The following is a 16,818-nucleotide window of genomic DNA, read 5'->3' as shown; positions in this document are numbered from 1 at the left end:
TATTTCAGTTGAGCACTATACTATGCCATCCAATGGAAAGCCTGGAGCACAGAGGGGTTAATTCACCCAAATTAATTGAAAGATGAGGGAATGTGCAGAAACAAGTCCTTACAACTTGTACTCTGGGGATGCTGCTCATTTTGGCAAAAGGAAGTTTTCCTACAGGATGGATTCTTCAAGAGAAGCAAACATGTCCCAGTTTTAGCTAAGGTTTGGCTTCCCAAGAACCTGGGCCTCCAAGGATTCCCCTCTATTTGGGAAGCATAGGAAAGGCAGTAAAATTCTGACTTTACTGCACTTTATTTTCACTGGGCCAACTACGAGATGAAAAGCTAGATGGGAAGGTAAAAATAGAAAATTATTAACTAAAAGGGGTTGAAACATTTATATTTTAAGACCTTAAATTAGTCAAAATCTAGAAAATGGAAGACACCAAGTCATCGGATGAGAAAATACAGTGCTTTTGTATTGAAATCTTTCAGAGAAAGGCCCCTTTCAACATAGTTCTAAATAAAGTTCTCAGAATTGAAGAACAGTATTTTGCCTTCACTTTAGACACGGAAAATCCCCTGGACCAAAAATTCCAAAATCCTTCCCGGATATTTTCCGATGTTTTTCAATAATTCCACACCCCCCACATGGTTTCCAGGCAGGGCCTAATTTAGCCTGGACCCAAATATTCACCAAAGATCTCAAATCCAGGCTTTTAACATATTCTCAAAATGAAATTTAACTTCCTGGTTTCGTATTCTCTGGGTTAAAGGTACTGATTTCCTCAAGATAAGCATTTTTAGAACACAACAACTTTTGAAACTCTGTTTTGGTACATCTATATATATATATATATATTTTTTTTTAGTATTCCGTAAGTCCTAAAAATTGATCCATGCCCTGGGCTTTTTCTGCTCCCGACAGGCTCTGCTGCTAAAAATTCATGTTGTATAAGCCTTAAAGAGTATGCATACCTTTCATTATCTCCTAGCTTGATGTGAGTTCATGAAAATAATGTACACAAGGAGTTATTTATAAAATAGAAAAATGGACTAATGCTTCTGAAACTTGTCTCTTGGCCCAGAACTTCTTTGCTGCATGGGATCTGCCACTCTAACCTACCTTCACCTCCATTTCTACCTCTACCTCCACCTCCTAGGTCTGTAGGAATCCTCCCAGGACAGGTCTACTCCACTTTAAGGAAACTCACTGGTTGATGACAGTCCAAATTATGACCCTCCAAACTTCCAAAACAAATCAGAGAACCATAGGATTTTTAATACATGTTTTATTTCAGAGTAAACCATGTAGCCTGGAAAACATTTGGAAATTTCACAAAAGCATAAAGAAGTGGAAGTAACATATATCTTCACCATTGAGATATGTTTCTCTGCATAAAACAGATGTTTCACAAAAATGGAATCATACTCTAGGAGCTGTAGAATTTTCTTTTTTCGCTTATCTATATATTGTGAACATTTCCCACCACATTCAATGGTTTTGCATGGTAACAATGTAGTGACTACACATTCCATTTTTACAAATATGTTCATTTATTTCATTATTCCTCTATTTGAGAGCATTTAGATTGTCCCCAGTTTCTCTCAACTCTGTGATAACGATCCTTGTTGAAGAGTTATTCTTGCAGTCAGCCATGATTACATCGTTAGGATAAATTCCCAAAGTAAACCTGGTAGACTGAAGAACAGGCACATCTTCAAGGTCTGAGGTACCCACTGCCAAGTTACCTTGCAAAAGGTTTATCAGTCCTGCCACTAGTATACAAGAGTATCTATTTACCTGCTTCAAGGAGTCTTGCATAAACTAGTAAGTGATTATCTGTCATGCAAAAGTACTCTTCATTAATGAAAAGAATTTACAACATGATTTCTGTAAACACAGAACTCTCCTAGTCCAATGTAGAACATTATTCAATTTAAAGTATGATTTTAAGTTTCTGTGGAAATATTCTGTAACACAATTAATAGAGAAAATAAGTATTTCTCTATTTGATTTTTGTTTTAAATGGTGAATGCGACCTCTCAAAGAACTCTTTCTCTTTCCCTTTCTGCCCTCATCTAGACTGAGAAGAGATACCAAAGTACAGTACAGTTATTCTGCTGTTCATCCATCCTCTATTTCGTATTCAGTTTCCCATCATGCACCGGATAAACACGGCAGCCCTGACATGATGAGAAGTCTTCCCTGAAGACTACAGCCCACACTCATCCATCCCTTCACTGAACTCCTATTATACTTATTGTCTGTACCACACAATTAGCACTTTATTATATACTGTCTTGTTCTCTAATTGTCTGTACCACACAATTTAGCACTTTATTACATTCTGTCAGATTCTGTAATTGTGTCACGAATTTTTGCCTTGTCTCTCCACCTAGATTACAAGCACCAGGGTGGCAAGGGGCCCTGTCTGGTGCTGCTCTGGCATTCCAAACCCTGCCCTAGGAACAACAAAGTGGGCTTTCGACAAATGCTGAGGGCTTCACTGTTGGTGGGTGAGTTGGGAGAGGGGTAGCTTGACTTTGTGATGGGCTCTAAGTAGGTGGAGCTATGGCGAACGGAGACAGGGAAGGCGCTGAGTGGCAAGAGGCTCCATGCTGTGGTCATTCCCGCCACTCCCCTTCAGTACCACCTGCTCTGTCAGCTAGCAAGTCATTTATTTTCCAAGTTTTTCTAGGTACATAGAACAGGGAAACCAAAACATCTGACCATACAATACCCATGAGAATCACGTTTTTCACTGTCACATTCTCCAACGAGGGAGGCACTGCTCTGCAGAGAAAGAGGTCATGCTTTAGAATGAGAGAGACTTACCACCTGTGTGACCATCCATACATTGTTTAACACCTCTCCCTAAAATTAAACCCTTGTTCCTCATCTCTGAAAATGATTCCAATGACTGTGATTATTTGTGATACTGCCACTGAGTATCCAGAAGCCCGTTGGAATATTCTTATTTTTTCTAATTTCTACAAATGCCATTCCTTGAGGTTAAGTGTTTAATATTGTTATTATTACAATAAACATAATTAGTACCTCTGTTAGTGTCACACGCTAGTTGAAGAGTGTCTGCCCTGCCTGTGATTCATGGGTTTGCTTCCCAGAGAATAAAGTCAGGTAGTTACACAATTTCTTTATTTTTCTTGGTCAAAGAGTCGTTTACACTTAGTGGTCTATCACATGACATCAGACTTACTTTTAGTAAATAATAAGAGAGGAAACACCCAATATCCAGCATTAGCAGATCCATGCCTCAGTCTGTCACTTTTACCTCCGCTGTGAACATTTAGGTGACTGGAGCACTGAGTTAACCACATTTCTCTGAATTTGGGATGATACAAATAAAATGTTCTGTCCCTGTATGTCATCTGCCTTTCCCCTTTCTGATCAATGTTTTGCCATACTGTACCCTGTCATGTTTTTGTCCTTGTTTTTTCAATTGGCAGGTGCACAATACAATGTAACCAGTCAAATAGTTGTTCAACATGCTACTCTCTCAAAACAAGACCAATGCAAGCCTCTCCCAGAAGTGCCGCTCTCCCCTAAGGACCCAAGGAGCCCAGAGAGCCCTAGATCGATATTTTGTAGGGTAGGGGATGTCCCTTTAAGAACAGCTCCCCTCCCGGGCGCCTGGGTGGCTCAGTTGGTTAAGAGACTGCCTTCAGCTCAGGTCATGATCCCAGAGTCCTGGGATGGAGCCCCACATCATCGGGCTCCCGGCTCAGCGGGGAGCCTGCTTCTCCCTCTGACCCTCTCCCCTCTCATGCTGTTTCTCTCTCTCTCTCTCAAATAAATAAATAAATAAAATCTTAAAAAAAAAAAAAAAGAACAGCTCCCCTCCCTGTGTGTGTGTTGCCTGGATGTCCCTCTGGTAAAGACGAGAGGTTTTCTTTTGCATATCTTTGCAAAATGAGTGTTTGATTATTCTTCAAGGGATATTTACCAAGGTCTGCCACGTGACAGGCAGGAATGGGGTGCTGGCCATACAAAGACAAATACCACACAGATAGGAGCTCATACTTGAGGAGCCAGCAGTCAAACGGGGAAACAGACTTGCCAACAGATAATTACCATGCAGTGAGATAAGTGTGCAAAGAACATGTGTAGCCAGCCCACCACAAAGGATCAACTTTGTTTGATAAATCTAAGGGAACAGTTGACCTGGTTAGGAGTTGATTAGACTCAAGGAAGCCACTGCTTAAAGACGGTTTTGTGGCAGCCTTGGGTGGAAGAAAGGAGGACAGGAAGGGAAGCCTTGGGGTGGAAAGGAAAAAAAGGCCTTGTCTCCACCTTTGGTTCCCTGCCTTGGCTCCGTAGGCTCATACCTGAGCCCTGTGCAGGCAGATCCTTCAGACGGGGAGGGAGGGGGCTCAGTGAGACACTGAATACACGTCATGCTGCTCTGGGGCCTGGGTGACAGAATGTGGCAAGGCAGAAGAGAAAGGGCTTCTCTCCACACCTTCAGGCACCAGGAGAGAGCAACCTTGGCCGAGTGGCTGTGGCTGAGAGGAGACACTGCCCCCCAGTGGCTTCACAGCAGGGGACACCAACAAGGAGCTCAAAGCAGAACAGCAAAGGATGGAAGGGGGCCCACTTCAAGTATCACCCTGCCCCTCAGACCAACCTCGGGGGGAAACGTGGAGGCAGGGGTGGTTCTGCACGAGGCAGGCAGAGGCACAAACCGATGCAATGTGAGTTATTACCATGGTTACAATAACCATGACCATGCAGGCTGATGCTCAGGTAAGAGGCAGGGAAGCGCAGGTTCTCCATATACAAGAGTTGTGTGGACACAAAAAAAAGCACTTATTTTCTGGTCCTGAGAATAAGCAGAGCAATGTCTATGCTAGTTAGTAATGGAACTGACGTCTGGTAAGGTGGAGAGACAAGAGGTGCGGGATAAGTAACAAAAGAAGATTCAGACAGCAACGCTGAGGACTGGGGGTGGGGACTGAGTGCTGGTATAAGGGGGTCAGCCAGGGGAGCAGAGGGGTGTAAGCAAAGCTCTGGGTGGGGGAGCTTCCTGCAAGATGGCACTAAAGAGAGCAGCCCCGAGTCTGTAGGCAGACTGGAGTCGGATGACTAGACAGAAATGTCCAGATCCACATTCTAAAAATAAGACTTATCCCCTGAGCCAAACAAAATTATATTCGATCTCCGAGTCCATGATTGAATAGAATTCAAACAACGAGAACAACCACCAAACATTGTAAACAGTACTAAAGGGCACACTGAAAAAGAAGTCTCTCTGAACCTCGATCCCCTCCCCTCCCAGGAGAAATGGCTGAGGATAAGCGCAAGTTGTTCAACTGTTGACAGATTCTCTAGATTGGTAAATAGCTGCTGCTTAAAGCCCCCTGAGTGCTGCCCCCCAGAATTTCAATCAACCATTAAAGAGTTACAGCTTAGATACTTGAGGATCTGCAGCGTGCTTTCAGATCTAAAGCCAGCGGCCATCCCTCTTCCCAGCACTGACCCAGTTGTTAAGTATTTGAATATCACTGTTATCCTCCCAGATAACATACCTACAGATACAGGTACCTCTCGACACACACCTTTTTTTTTTTCTTTTAATACAAATGGAAGAATTGAATAAATACTGTTCTGTACTTTTCTTTCTTTCTTTCTTTCTCTCTTTCTCTTTCTTTCTTTCTTTCTTTCACCTAGTTGGCCCACCTGTAAATGTACGGCCAAATATAGATTGTAGGCATTTCTTTCAGAGTTGACATAATTTAGCTGTAACTAAGATACCTAACCTGAGGAACAGAGCACAGGAATAACAAACTTTAGAATAACTTACGCGAACTTTGGGGGAGGCCCAGAAGAACCTGGTTGATGGGGGCAGTAGGAATAACATGGGAAGCTGAGTCTGCTAGTCCAAGACAGTAGCGCCTGGATGGCTTGGGCAGTGGGTATGAGGAGGGGCAGGACCAACAAAATTTCCCCCAAGCCCCCACAGAAGCCATCTGAGCTCCCGCCCCCTGCTACCAGCTGACAGGAGGGGCCCAAACTTCCCTGAGCCCAGACTGTTAGTGCTTGAGTTCAGCTATTACCCAGAACTGAAGCAGCCTTGGGTGGAAGCAAAGGAAATTTCAAGTTGCGCTTACCTCACTGAACATGTTCCAGGGAGTTTTCCCTTCACTCAAAAAGGACATAAAATGAAAGTTCTTCATAAATGAGCTAAAATATATTTCTCCCAAGAGCTCCATCTTCACCTCAAATGCTGAAAGGAAGCACAGAGTTATATTCATGAGGGAGAAAATACTTATAAACTAAACTTGAACTAGATTTTTTAAAGCATCCTCTACATATCAGAAAGTCAAGACCACTGAGTGTACTCTTTTCATAGCCATATTTATCTTCAAAACCCAAAGAACTAGTCTATGGGGGACTGAATTTTCTATGTCTGATTTCTGTGTGATTTTCCATACATCATTTTTTCATTATTTTAATATTGAGACAGAGATTACAGAAGCATGTTTAAAATTGAAGATGTCCGCTCCATAGATTTTTGGGAAAAGGAGGCTAGGGAAATGGGGTCAGAAAAAGATTACCTAATATTTTTATTTTTACTGATATTCCCAGAAACTTTCAGTTGGGGAAAGTCATTAAACAAGAAAGCAATTTCTGCTGACAGACTGTCACCTAGTGGTGAGTTTTCACCTAATTCATAATATGACCAGCTTCTGAGCTTTGGCATGTTCTTGGAAGACATGTTTATTTCTCTTTGAGATCCCTGGGGAACCTTATAGAGTGCTGTCGCAAGTAAAACAGACTCACTTGGGAGAAAGGCTCTTTCCTTTCTGTCCGGCGGCAGCCATCAGCTCAAAGGTAGGCCAAGATGGGCGCTTACAAGTACTTCCAGGAGCTATGGAGGAAGCAGTCCGATGAAATGTGCTTCTCAGGGTGTGCTGCTGGGAGTACCGCCAGCTCTCTGTGCTCCACAGGGCCCCCCGCCCAACCTGGCCCGATAAAGCAGGCAGGCTGGGGTACAAGGCCAAGCAAGGTTATGTCATATATTGGATTCGTGTGCGTCGTGGTGGCCTCAAACACCCAGTTCCTAAGGGTGCTACCTACGGCAAGCCTGTCCATCATGGTGTTAACCAGCTCAAGTTTGCCGGAAGCCTTCAGTCTGTTGTAGAGGAGTGAGCTGGACGCCACTGTGGGGCTGAGAGTCTTGAATTCTTCCTGGGTTGGTGAAGATTCCACATACAAATTCTGAGGTTATCCTCATTGATCCATTCCATAAAGCTATCAGAAGAAATCCTGACACCCAGTGTCCCAGTCCACAAGCACAGGGAGATGCGAGGGCTGACATCTGCAGGCTGCAAGAGCCGTGGCCTTGGAAAGGGTCACAAGTTCCACCACACTATTGGTGGTTCTCGCCATGCGTCACGGAGAAGACGTAATACTCTCCAGCTCCACCATTACCGCTAATGTAAATAATGTTTGTAAAATTCTTACCTAATAAACAATTTAGGACAGTCATGTCTGCTTAAAAAAAAAACAAAAAAAACAGACTCACTTGTGTGCCTTCCAACAGCCTATAGGCAATACCTAATACAAGCTGAACATCCTTCAAAAGGAAGTTTTGCCTCTGTAATTATTTTAATATTGTCAAAGAAGACCTGCCAAGCAAAATTAATATTAACTTCCTTTTCTGTTTTCAAACGATGGCACCCTCATAATTCTCCCTTGCCAATCATTAAACTAGGCCCAAATTTTCAAAGTGTTTTCCAATTATTACGAGATGATAAATCAATGTGGAGATCCCACTGGCATGTCAGACCATAGATACAATCCAGAAAAGGGGGCCCAGGAGTAATTCTCATACCTATGAGTCTCCTTCCTTCATGAATGTTCCTCAATATAGCAGTATTCTGGCTGTCTACAATCCATTTCCTCTTTTCTGGTGACAACTGTATATATATAATATACAATGTAGATAATATATAATAAAAAATGTATATTTTTTGTATATTTTGCTTTCTTCCATTTCCCCTAACAGAGCTCCTAAAACTCTTGGCATTTTCTAAGAGATGAGAGCAATGAATGTCTTTTGTTATGTTAATAAGGTGACTTTGGGAAAGCACTTACGATGGGGGCTGGGTGCAAGGAGAACCAACCATGTGATTAGAAGGTTGAAACTTTCAGTTCTACCCGCAACCTTCTCCAAAGTTGAATTAATCACCAATGGCCAGTGATTTAATCAATTGTGCCTATGTAACGAAGCCTCCATAAAAACCCAAAAAGGAGGGCTTTCGGCGGGCTTCTAGTTGGTGAACATGGAGATTTTAGGAGAGTGGTACACTCGTACTCAGAGAAAACAGGGAAACTATGAGCCCTTTCCCCATCCCTTGCCCTAGGCATTTCTTCCACCTGGCTATTCCCAAGTTACATCCTTTAATAAAAGCCAGTGATCTAGTAAGTAAAATGTTTCTTTGAGTTCTGTGAGCTGCTGCAGCAAATTAATCAAAGAAGGGGTCTGGTTTATAGCCAATGGGTCAGAAGCACAGGTAAGAGCCCGGGTCTAATGTGGCGTCTGAAGTGGGGGTGGGGTGGGGAGAGCAGACTTGTAGGACTGAACCCTTAATCTGTGGAATCTGATGCTATCTCTGAGTAGATAGTACCAGAATTGAGTTAAATTGTAGGACACCCAGCTGGTGTCAGAGAACTTTTCATTCTTAGTGTGGGGAACACCCCCCACACCCTGAAATTGGTACTAGAGCATTTAACATCATTACAAGAAGGTGAGGGGAACCCTTCTGGGGAACCACCCTTTTCCCACATTAGTTCCGGAGGCCGTGATAGGGTCCACTGCCCTTTCCAAGGATGGAACATGTGACCAGTCTCATCAATTACAGTGCACTGTATCCCCCAAGCTCTTTCCTCCACGTCACTGAGTTTCAAACTTGAATTGTAGTGAACACAATATGATGTGGAACCCCAATATATTTTTTTAAAACAAAGGAGAGTTGAAAGGAGTAAAGGAGTAAATGTCTCCAAATCCCACCCTCTTGGCCTGCAGGTGGACAGGACTGCGCTCTGCACTGTAGGAAAAACAAAAGAATAGGACATGGCACCTGCCTTGAGCACCTCACAGTGGAGTTGCAGGACAAGAAATAAGAGCACGAAAAGTAATGATGATTAAATGATACTGTATAACAACAGAAGAAAGGTCACAGAGCCCATGCCACTTAGCAGACAAGTGTTAGAGGACTTCCGGCCAGCAGTGAGCCTTTTGCTGCCTCTTCTTTCTCCTAAGGCCTATTCCTTGTCTAAGACAGCTCAGGTGTCACCTCCCCCAGGAAGACTTTTCAGAAACACTGTCCTGCTTCATCATACACACACATACATGCATACCCACACACTCACCCCTCTCCCCAGATTAAGGTCTTCCCCTCCCTCAGTGTTTCATATTTTTGCACAGGCATACATATTTTTAAAGATAAATGTCTTCCCCACAATTCATTGGAGAAGCTCTGAGTGTCTTAAGGGGTGAGGCTGTGATGTGCCCCTCCCCCATCCCAGTGAGACCCTTCCTTCCCCACCCTCTTCTTTCCATAGCTTCTTCCACAGATGTCAGCCCTGAATGACAATCAAGGCTCTCCCTGCCTTCTCTGGGTCCCTCCCCCAATATATTTCCTGCACATCAAATCCCATTTTAGCATCTGTTTCTTAACAAACCCTAACACATTACTAGAAGGCATTGCTTTATACTACCATATTTCTTTAAACAGTAGTTTATTCATTTAGCATATTGGTTTATTGGTTGACAATCTTAAACCTAATGTCCTATACCTTTTGGGTACTGAAATATTTAATTTTGCATACATTAAAGTGTGACTTTGAAAAAAAATTACTAACATTGTCCCATTGGGATATAATATTCTTGTCAACATTACAAGACAAACCTAGGATTTTCCCTTTCTTTTTTTGTAGGATAACATAGAGTGGTGATTAAAAGTATCATCTTCCAGACTACTTTAATCCAGATCACCGCTCAACTACCCACAGCCCGCTAGCCTTTGGCAAGTCACTTAAACTCTCTACGTCTCTGAATGGGATGATGCTTCCTCAACTGTAAAATGTGAACTTAAAAAATAGTACCCATCACAAAGGATTGTTCTATGAATTGATTAATGAATTAATTTCTGGAGCTGTGTGCAATGAAAGAACTTCTACAATGGATTTAAAAGCACGGTGCAAACTAGAAAGCCCTTTGGGAAATTTATTTTCTCTAAAGGAAATAAGCATCGACCACTGCCTTTTATGGAACATTGAGGTTAATTCACCTCAACAAGAGGGAGCTGAGGACTTGTTTATGGCTGTGTTTCTGATTTATTAGCACAGTACATGATATTAGAAAATAAACTCTTGACATTCCTACAAGTAGAGATACTTTAAAATTATTTCTCCCTTTCAAAACTCAACTGTTCTCCAGAATACGCAGGAAAGCTGCCACTTTAGTAACTAATCCGCTTTTAATATTCGTCATCTCCTTTGAGATGGCAGGCGGTGTTCTCAGCAAGCTTCTGAAAGAGCACACATTTCAAAGCCCACAACCACGAAATACCTGTTGCTGCAGGGCCCTGGACAGAAGTTAAGGCGAAAGAGAGCCCAGGGGGCGTCAGCAAGCGGAAGGACCCGCTGAGCCGAAGAGGAAGAGAGAGGCTTGCCCGGAGGAATCCAGGCGCACCGCAGCACGCGCGACGGGTCCCGAGGTGCAAAAGCTCAGGTGCTCGCAGTCCCGGCGCCTCACCCACACCGCCCAGGTAACGCCGAGATGGGGGAAACTGCACGCGTGCGCAGCGTCGCGGGGGCGCGGGGCGCGCGGCTCTGCGGGGGCGCGCCTCTCCGCGCGCCGCGGGCACAGGGGCGGGCCCCGCCGCTCCGGGCCCCGGGAGTGGGGGCACGTGGTGTGGGGCCGCGCGGCCGCCGAGGCGGCAAAAGCCGCGGCGGGGGCGCGGGGCGGCGCGCGGCGGTGCAGGGAGCGGCGGCGGCTGCCCCGGCGAGCGAGGCGGACCCGGGCGCGTCCGGTGAGCGCGGCTCCCGCGGGGTGGACGGACGGACGGGACCACCAGCCCACCAGCGGATGGGGGCAGAGGGTCGCGGGGACGGGACTCGGGGCGGGGAGGGGGCCGGGGACGGCCGGGAGAAGAGGGAGGGCAGAGAAGCGGGGACCGTGGGGCTAGAGGAAGTGTGAACGCCACACCCTTCCGCCTGGAGCGAGCGTCCGCACCGCCGCGGGCAGAGGAACCACTCCTCGGATGCTTTCAGGACCGCGTAGCTTTCTCTAAGGCTCCTTTTCTCAAAGTGACCCGAGGCAGCGGTGGAGCAAAACAGACTTTAGCGATGGCATTTGATCCAACCCCTTCTATTTATGGGAACTTGGTATATTTCTGCGTTTTGTTTTTGTGTTTGTTTCTTTAGTTTCTCCATTTTCTCTTTCTTTTCTACGTATTTCTCAAGTCATTCACCATGCCCAGAGCTGCATCCTTCTTCTCCCCCAGAGATTTTTTTTCAACTTTGTCCTTTTTAAGAGGACTGACTTAGGCAACTTGAATTCTTTGCACTAAGTGTTGTCAGTGAACAGAGGTACAGGATTTCGAGTGTAATATCCCCTCCCCAGCGTTTCAGTGTTAACATTCCAAATTCACATTAAGCCTTAGGCTGGAGAACGTTCTAACCATTTGCTTCTGATACAAGCTATAAAGAATACCAAAGCTAGACATTACCAAGTTTATTTAAAATTCAAATTTTACGAAATAGCAACCATTATCTGTTACTGTTGTTGTGATCTTTTTGCCTCATCTCTTGCTGGAGTTTCAGTGTTCACAAAGTCAGCAAATTTTGTTCATTTAGTGTATTGCTCTGCAGATAGATTTTTTTTGAAGCTGTTCCTGCCCCCTGGTGGCTTGCACTGTAGAAGAAAGCCAAAACTACCCTAATAACTGAGGTAAAATTTTTAAGGAAAAGCAAGTGTTTGAGGGAATTTTGAGGAGTAAGAAATTATCTTCCTCTTGGGGGATCAGGGGATATTCTCTAGTTTTTCAGTGAATTTTTAAAGTTGGCTGAAGTGGGAGATAATGTCATTCCAGATGGGAGAGCCTCAGGAGAGAGGAAGCAGGCCAGACATGGTAGAGATGAGCACCATCAGTTGAGATCAAATGAAGAGATCTATACAGAGACCTGCACCAGGGAGTTTGGTATTTCTCCTACGGAAGCCAGGGGGAAGTTACTGCATTTTCTGAGCAGGGCAAAGGCAGGACCAGAAATGTCTGTGTTACCAGGAGATTAACCTGGCAGCCTATGTGGATTTGAGGAGGAGAGTGGGGATTAGAGCAATAATTCCCAACTCTGACCCCACACCCCTACAGGCTCTATGTTTTTGAAATTTTTTTTAACCAGATTGCATTTACATGCACTTAATAGTCTTTCTTTCAATCAACAGCATATATAAAACTACCCATCCAAGCTTCTGACAGTCCTAAGAATATCAATGTAGTTGCCCTAAGTATGAAATAAATACAGGTAAAAGCTCAGAATACAGAAGTATAGTGTGAGCAGCCTGGTAGGGTTTGAATTAGGAGACTTTTAGTGCTGAACCTAGCTGTTGAGAGTCTTATCATTTGTGCCTTCTTGAGCCCCTTTGGGCCCCTTGGACCTGAGGTTGTGTCCATCTGTCTAGATAAGAGGTAACAAAGGGTAAGTTCTGAGAGGGGCAGTAAGCAGGGAGGGAAGGATTGCAGGGAAGGAAGATAAGAGCATTGAAATGACTTAGTCCCTGAATGGACCAGAGTACTGAGGGTCAGAGAAGCAATACCAGTAAAAACGAAATGACAGGAAAGCAGGTGCTGGTAAAAATAATAATACTTGCTAACGTCCTATAGCTATCTGACAAGACTTCACAGTTGTACTTACTATGTGTCTGGCACTCTTGTTAATCATTCTATGATAATTAATTCATTTTACTCTCCACAACCTATGAAATATGACTGCTATTATTTACAGGAGTGAAAACAGACTCACAGAGAAGGTGAATAACAGTTCCAGGGCCGCCCCATTGCTAAGTGGTGATGCCAGGATGCAGACCCATGATGTCTGACTCCAGAGCTAGTGCTCCAACCCCTCTACTATAAGGAACAAAGGAAGAAATCTTGGGGGACAAGTTGGCAGGTATCTTGAGTTCAGTTGCTTGCAGGAGTGCCCGGTGAAGATATGCGGCAAGCATAGCATCCATCTCAGTTAATGTACAGACATTTCTCTGGGACAGACAGGGTCTGTGCCCTGGCCCTGTGTTTTCCCAGTGGACCCCCATTTATCTCTCAAAACCTCCCACAGGATTTTAGTCTCCTTTTCAAACTGGGAAAAGTCAGAGAAATCCTAGAATCCCGTATATCAGGTAAGGTTGCCCTTTATTGCCTGCCCTTCAGTGCAGAGCAAAGCTACTTGAAGTATTTGGGCTTAATTTCAGGAGCAAGTTTTGCTAGGGACATATCTGTTTGTCAGGGGAGGTATCAAGTTGGCTTTCTACAAAAGCAGTAAGTTTTGCCATACTGTGCCCTTTCATGTCTTTGTCCTTGTTTTGTCCTGTTTCTGGCTTCAAGGGTTCACCAGAGCCAGAACTCTTGGGGGATACAGAAAAAGTAGAAGATACAATACATGTACTCCGTAAGTTTATATTCCCATTTAGGGAGTTGAGATGAACAGTTAAAAGAACGAACAAAATGAGATAGTTTGTAATTATTACATTATGTAGGTCAAATTTAAGTGTAGAGGGCATTGGGTTTTTAAATATGCCAGTGACCTCAGAACTGTAACATACCCCATCTTCTCTGTTACCTATAGATATCACTGTGCTTGCTCTAAGCCAGACATCTTTTGTCTGTCACTAAATACACTCTGATTATATTTTTATTTTCTTCTGCAGTTGTTAGACTTTGCATTCGTGGCTTTGAATTTTTATGTCTACAGCTCAAAAAACAGTAACACTTCCGTAACTGGTAAGTGGCAAAGCTGGAGAGCTGAATCGGAAGTCTGCCTGTGGAATCCAGGCTATGAACTAGGATACTCTGTTGTCTCTCATGCCTGTTTTCCACAACCTCTAGACTTTTTTCCACTGGCATGACAGGTGTACTCTCTGTCAGATGGTGAGGAATCCTTTTGCCCCAAATGAGTGGGGTCAGGTTGAGTCTCTGAGCAGTGATCTCCCTGTTCTAGAAGTCATCATCTAGCTACAATCTGAATACCTCACTCAGTTACCCACATATTCATCACTTTTTAATTGAAGAGAAGGTGTCCAGCAGGTATTTCAGTGCAGGAAAAGCAAAGGCAAATAAAATGTATTCCCTGTCCTGGGGAGCTTGGTCTAGTGGGAGAGAGGTAAATAAACAATCATGATAGAGTTTACATGGTTTACCAGAGGTAGGAAAACAGAGCAAAACTGGTCAAAATTAGAATATGGAAAGGATAGTTAGGGAAATCTGAAGATAGTTAATTAGATCACACTGAAGCCTTAAAACTAAGTTCTGGTTTTAGGTGAGACTCTTGCTTAAAAGAATGAAGCTATGGAAAAAGAAAGGGATGTCCCTTTTGTCCTGACCATATTACAATTTAAGTAATAGTAATTTTTTATATATTTGACCTCCCTGAGTTAGATTCATTTTCTTTCTTGGGTCTGCTGTTGTTTACCCCTGCTCTTTGAGGTTTCAGACTGCCTGTATCACCTGTAGAGATAAAGTGGGAGGCCTTTCTGATAGTACTTTCCCGAACGCTGCTCCCTTCTTGTCTCCCCCTTTTCCTGTCTTTGAAAATGGTCACCTCCTCTACAGAATTAAGCTCTACATGTTACATTCTTTTTGTTTGCTGTGTGTCTTTGTGTACTTGTAAGCATTTTTCACAATTCTAAACTGGGAATGGACTTTGCCTGGGAGTTTTATCATTAATGGACATTCCTTGAAGAAGGAGAGGAATTACATTTATGTTTTGTAGACTTTTTTCAGCAGCTCAATGGCCCCCCCGAAGAAGAAGCTTCAAGGTCTCGTTGCTGCAACCATCACGCCAATGACTGAGCATGGGTAACTATCATTTGGGACCTAAGGGGAATCTGTTCTCACTCCACCAAAATGGACAGAAGTTCTCTATAGTAGCAGTCACTTAGATTCTGCACCTCTGTGGTACTCCTGCCAAATGGCCGCTTCTGTCAGTCATCCGTCCCCCGTACTGTCTCTGATCCCAACTCAGAGAAGAGTCTCTATATCACAAACAGTGCAGAAAGAGAGAAGGTAAGATACGGCATCTTGCCTTTCTCCCAGTGTCTATAGCTCCACAAAATAAATTCTCTTTGGATTTCATCAGAGGCCTGGCTTTCCCAAATAAGGCCGGTGGAGTTAGATGAGGAGAATCTCATTTTAGCAGAATTTGCTTCTAAGCCCTGGCCTGGCCCCTCTAGATCCTGTCTCTAGATAGCTGCATGATTCCACCTCGGGCTGTTCATAGATGTGATGAAAATGTCCTCGCCTGAGTAAAGAGGGGAAGTTAGCTGCAAGTTGGACCCCTTAGTATGTTTACAGTCTCATTTCAACATGGGTTAAATGTTGGGGGCCTGCAGGAGTGGGAGGTAACAACAGATGATTGCTGAGAACTCATTACCCAGACAAGCACCCTAACTCCCAGGTGAACGTATGGCAGTCCCTTTGCTCGTACTCTCAGCTAACGGTCATGTGCCACACGTGTATAACCCCTCTCTGGACATTGCCATGGACAAAAAGGGAATTTATCCACCTGGATCTAAATGCTTTTGACCCCTTAGAGTGGTCAGTCTGCCAAAACAGAATTCTGGCTTCTTTAAGCTTCTCCTTTCTTTCTCTTTAAAATACAATGATAATTAAGCTGCATGGTGGAGTTCTGGGTGTTAAAGTGAGATATTCCATATAATGGTGCTCAGCACAGGGTCAGGAGGCACTTAGGTCAGTACGTTCATTTGAACCAGACAGGGATAAAAGGAAGATGCGGAATTTAAGAGATCTTTAAGAAAGGCTTTTATTTTTTTGGCCTTCTGTTGTTGAATTTGTAAACCTTAACCCTACCCCCTTTAAAATAGGTGAAATTTCTTTTGACTTAGTATTCTCATTCAAAGTTGGCCCTATCGCAGTTTACCCTTAGATCGCTGGAGTTCAAGACCTCCAGTTTCTAAGTTTCGTGAAAAATCCCATCTACGTCTAAATCAAATTCTTGCTGAGATGGCATTTAGATTACTCAGTGATTGGTAGCAATTTTTTTTTCTGTTGCTTCTCAGTTTCCGTAAGTCCAAAGAAAGACTGAAGTCAGCTCTTTGTTGATGTGTTAACCACTTGTTGGGCCAATAAAACAGATAAATCATGTGATTGCATGAGCAGGCAGGATTCACTTCCTGTTATTGAGAAGGATCCTATTTGCAGGCTTACAACACTACATCTGGTTGATGCTGCTTTAACCTTCTTAATCAGATCCCTCAGCCTAGAAGAGACTCCTTGAACAGTCTTGTTTGTTCATTTAGGACTCACTGAGAGTTTTGGTGTATTCTTCCTCCCTATTCTGCTGTTTTCCGGGGATGCCAAGCCCCACATATGAAGATAAATGACTCTGCTTTTCTGGATCCTTCTCCATTCCCCAATACCTCTGGCCCTGCTTCCTCCATTTCTCTGTTTCTTCTTCTTCTTCTTCTTTTTTTTTTATCCTTTTCCCTTCTAGGACTTTCTAGGACCTTCACTTTCCTGATGTGTGCAATCAAAATAAGAATGTATTTTTTTTGCAAGGGCCTTA

At 43.7% G+C, this 16,818-nt stretch overlaps 2 protein-coding genes and 1 pseudogene across 18 annotated transcripts in view; 2 read left to right on the top strand and 1 right to left on the bottom strand.

Annotated features, from left to right (window-relative positions):
• RGS8 (regulator of G protein signaling 8) overlaps positions 1 to 10,724 on the bottom strand; it is a 126,316-nt gene extending 115,592 nt beyond the window's left edge. For 2 of the 4 annotated variants that reach the window (XM_036078657.2, XM_078078090.1), the window contains exons 1-2: positions 10,589 to 10,718; positions 6,120 to 6,235 (exon numbers count right to left, since the gene is read on the bottom strand). In XM_036078657.2, the coding sequence (XP_035934550.1) occupies positions 6,120 to 6,221 (102 nt within the window). In that variant the 5' untranslated portion in view covers positions 6,222 to 6,235; positions 10,589 to 10,718. Of the gene's footprint in view, positions 1 to 6,119; positions 6,236 to 6,792; positions 6,874 to 10,588 lie in introns of those variants that run through there. The other 2 variants (XM_078078091.1, XM_078078088.1) reach the window with 2 other exon arrangements.
• LOC118527066 (large ribosomal subunit protein eL15 pseudogene) lies at positions 6,854 to 7,500 on the top strand (annotated as a pseudogene).
• Positions 10,700 to 16,818, top strand: part of NPL (N-acetylneuraminate pyruvate lyase) — a 47,203-nt gene continuing 41,084 nt past the window's right edge. For 6 of the 14 annotated variants that reach the window (XM_078078084.1, XM_078078086.1, XM_078078085.1 and 3 more), the window contains exon 1: positions 15,007 to 15,092. In XM_078078084.1, coding sequence (XP_077934210.1) covers positions 15,025 to 15,092 — 68 coding nt within the window. In that variant the 5' untranslated portion in view covers positions 15,007 to 15,024. Of the gene's footprint in view, positions 10,788 to 10,929; positions 11,052 to 11,170; positions 11,407 to 13,026; positions 13,192 to 13,356; positions 13,418 to 13,945; positions 14,019 to 15,006; positions 15,093 to 16,818 lie in introns of those variants that run through there. The other 8 variants (XM_078078077.1, XM_078078076.1, XM_078078074.1 and 5 more) reach the window with 8 other exon arrangements.

Source organism: Halichoerus grypus, chromosome 7 (genome assembly GCF_964656455.1).
Source record: "Halichoerus grypus chromosome 7, mHalGry1.hap1.1, whole genome shotgun sequence".
NCBI lineage: Eukaryota > Metazoa > Chordata > Mammalia > Carnivora > Phocidae > Halichoerus > Halichoerus grypus.
This window is presented reverse-complemented; position numbering and strand designations above follow the sequence as displayed.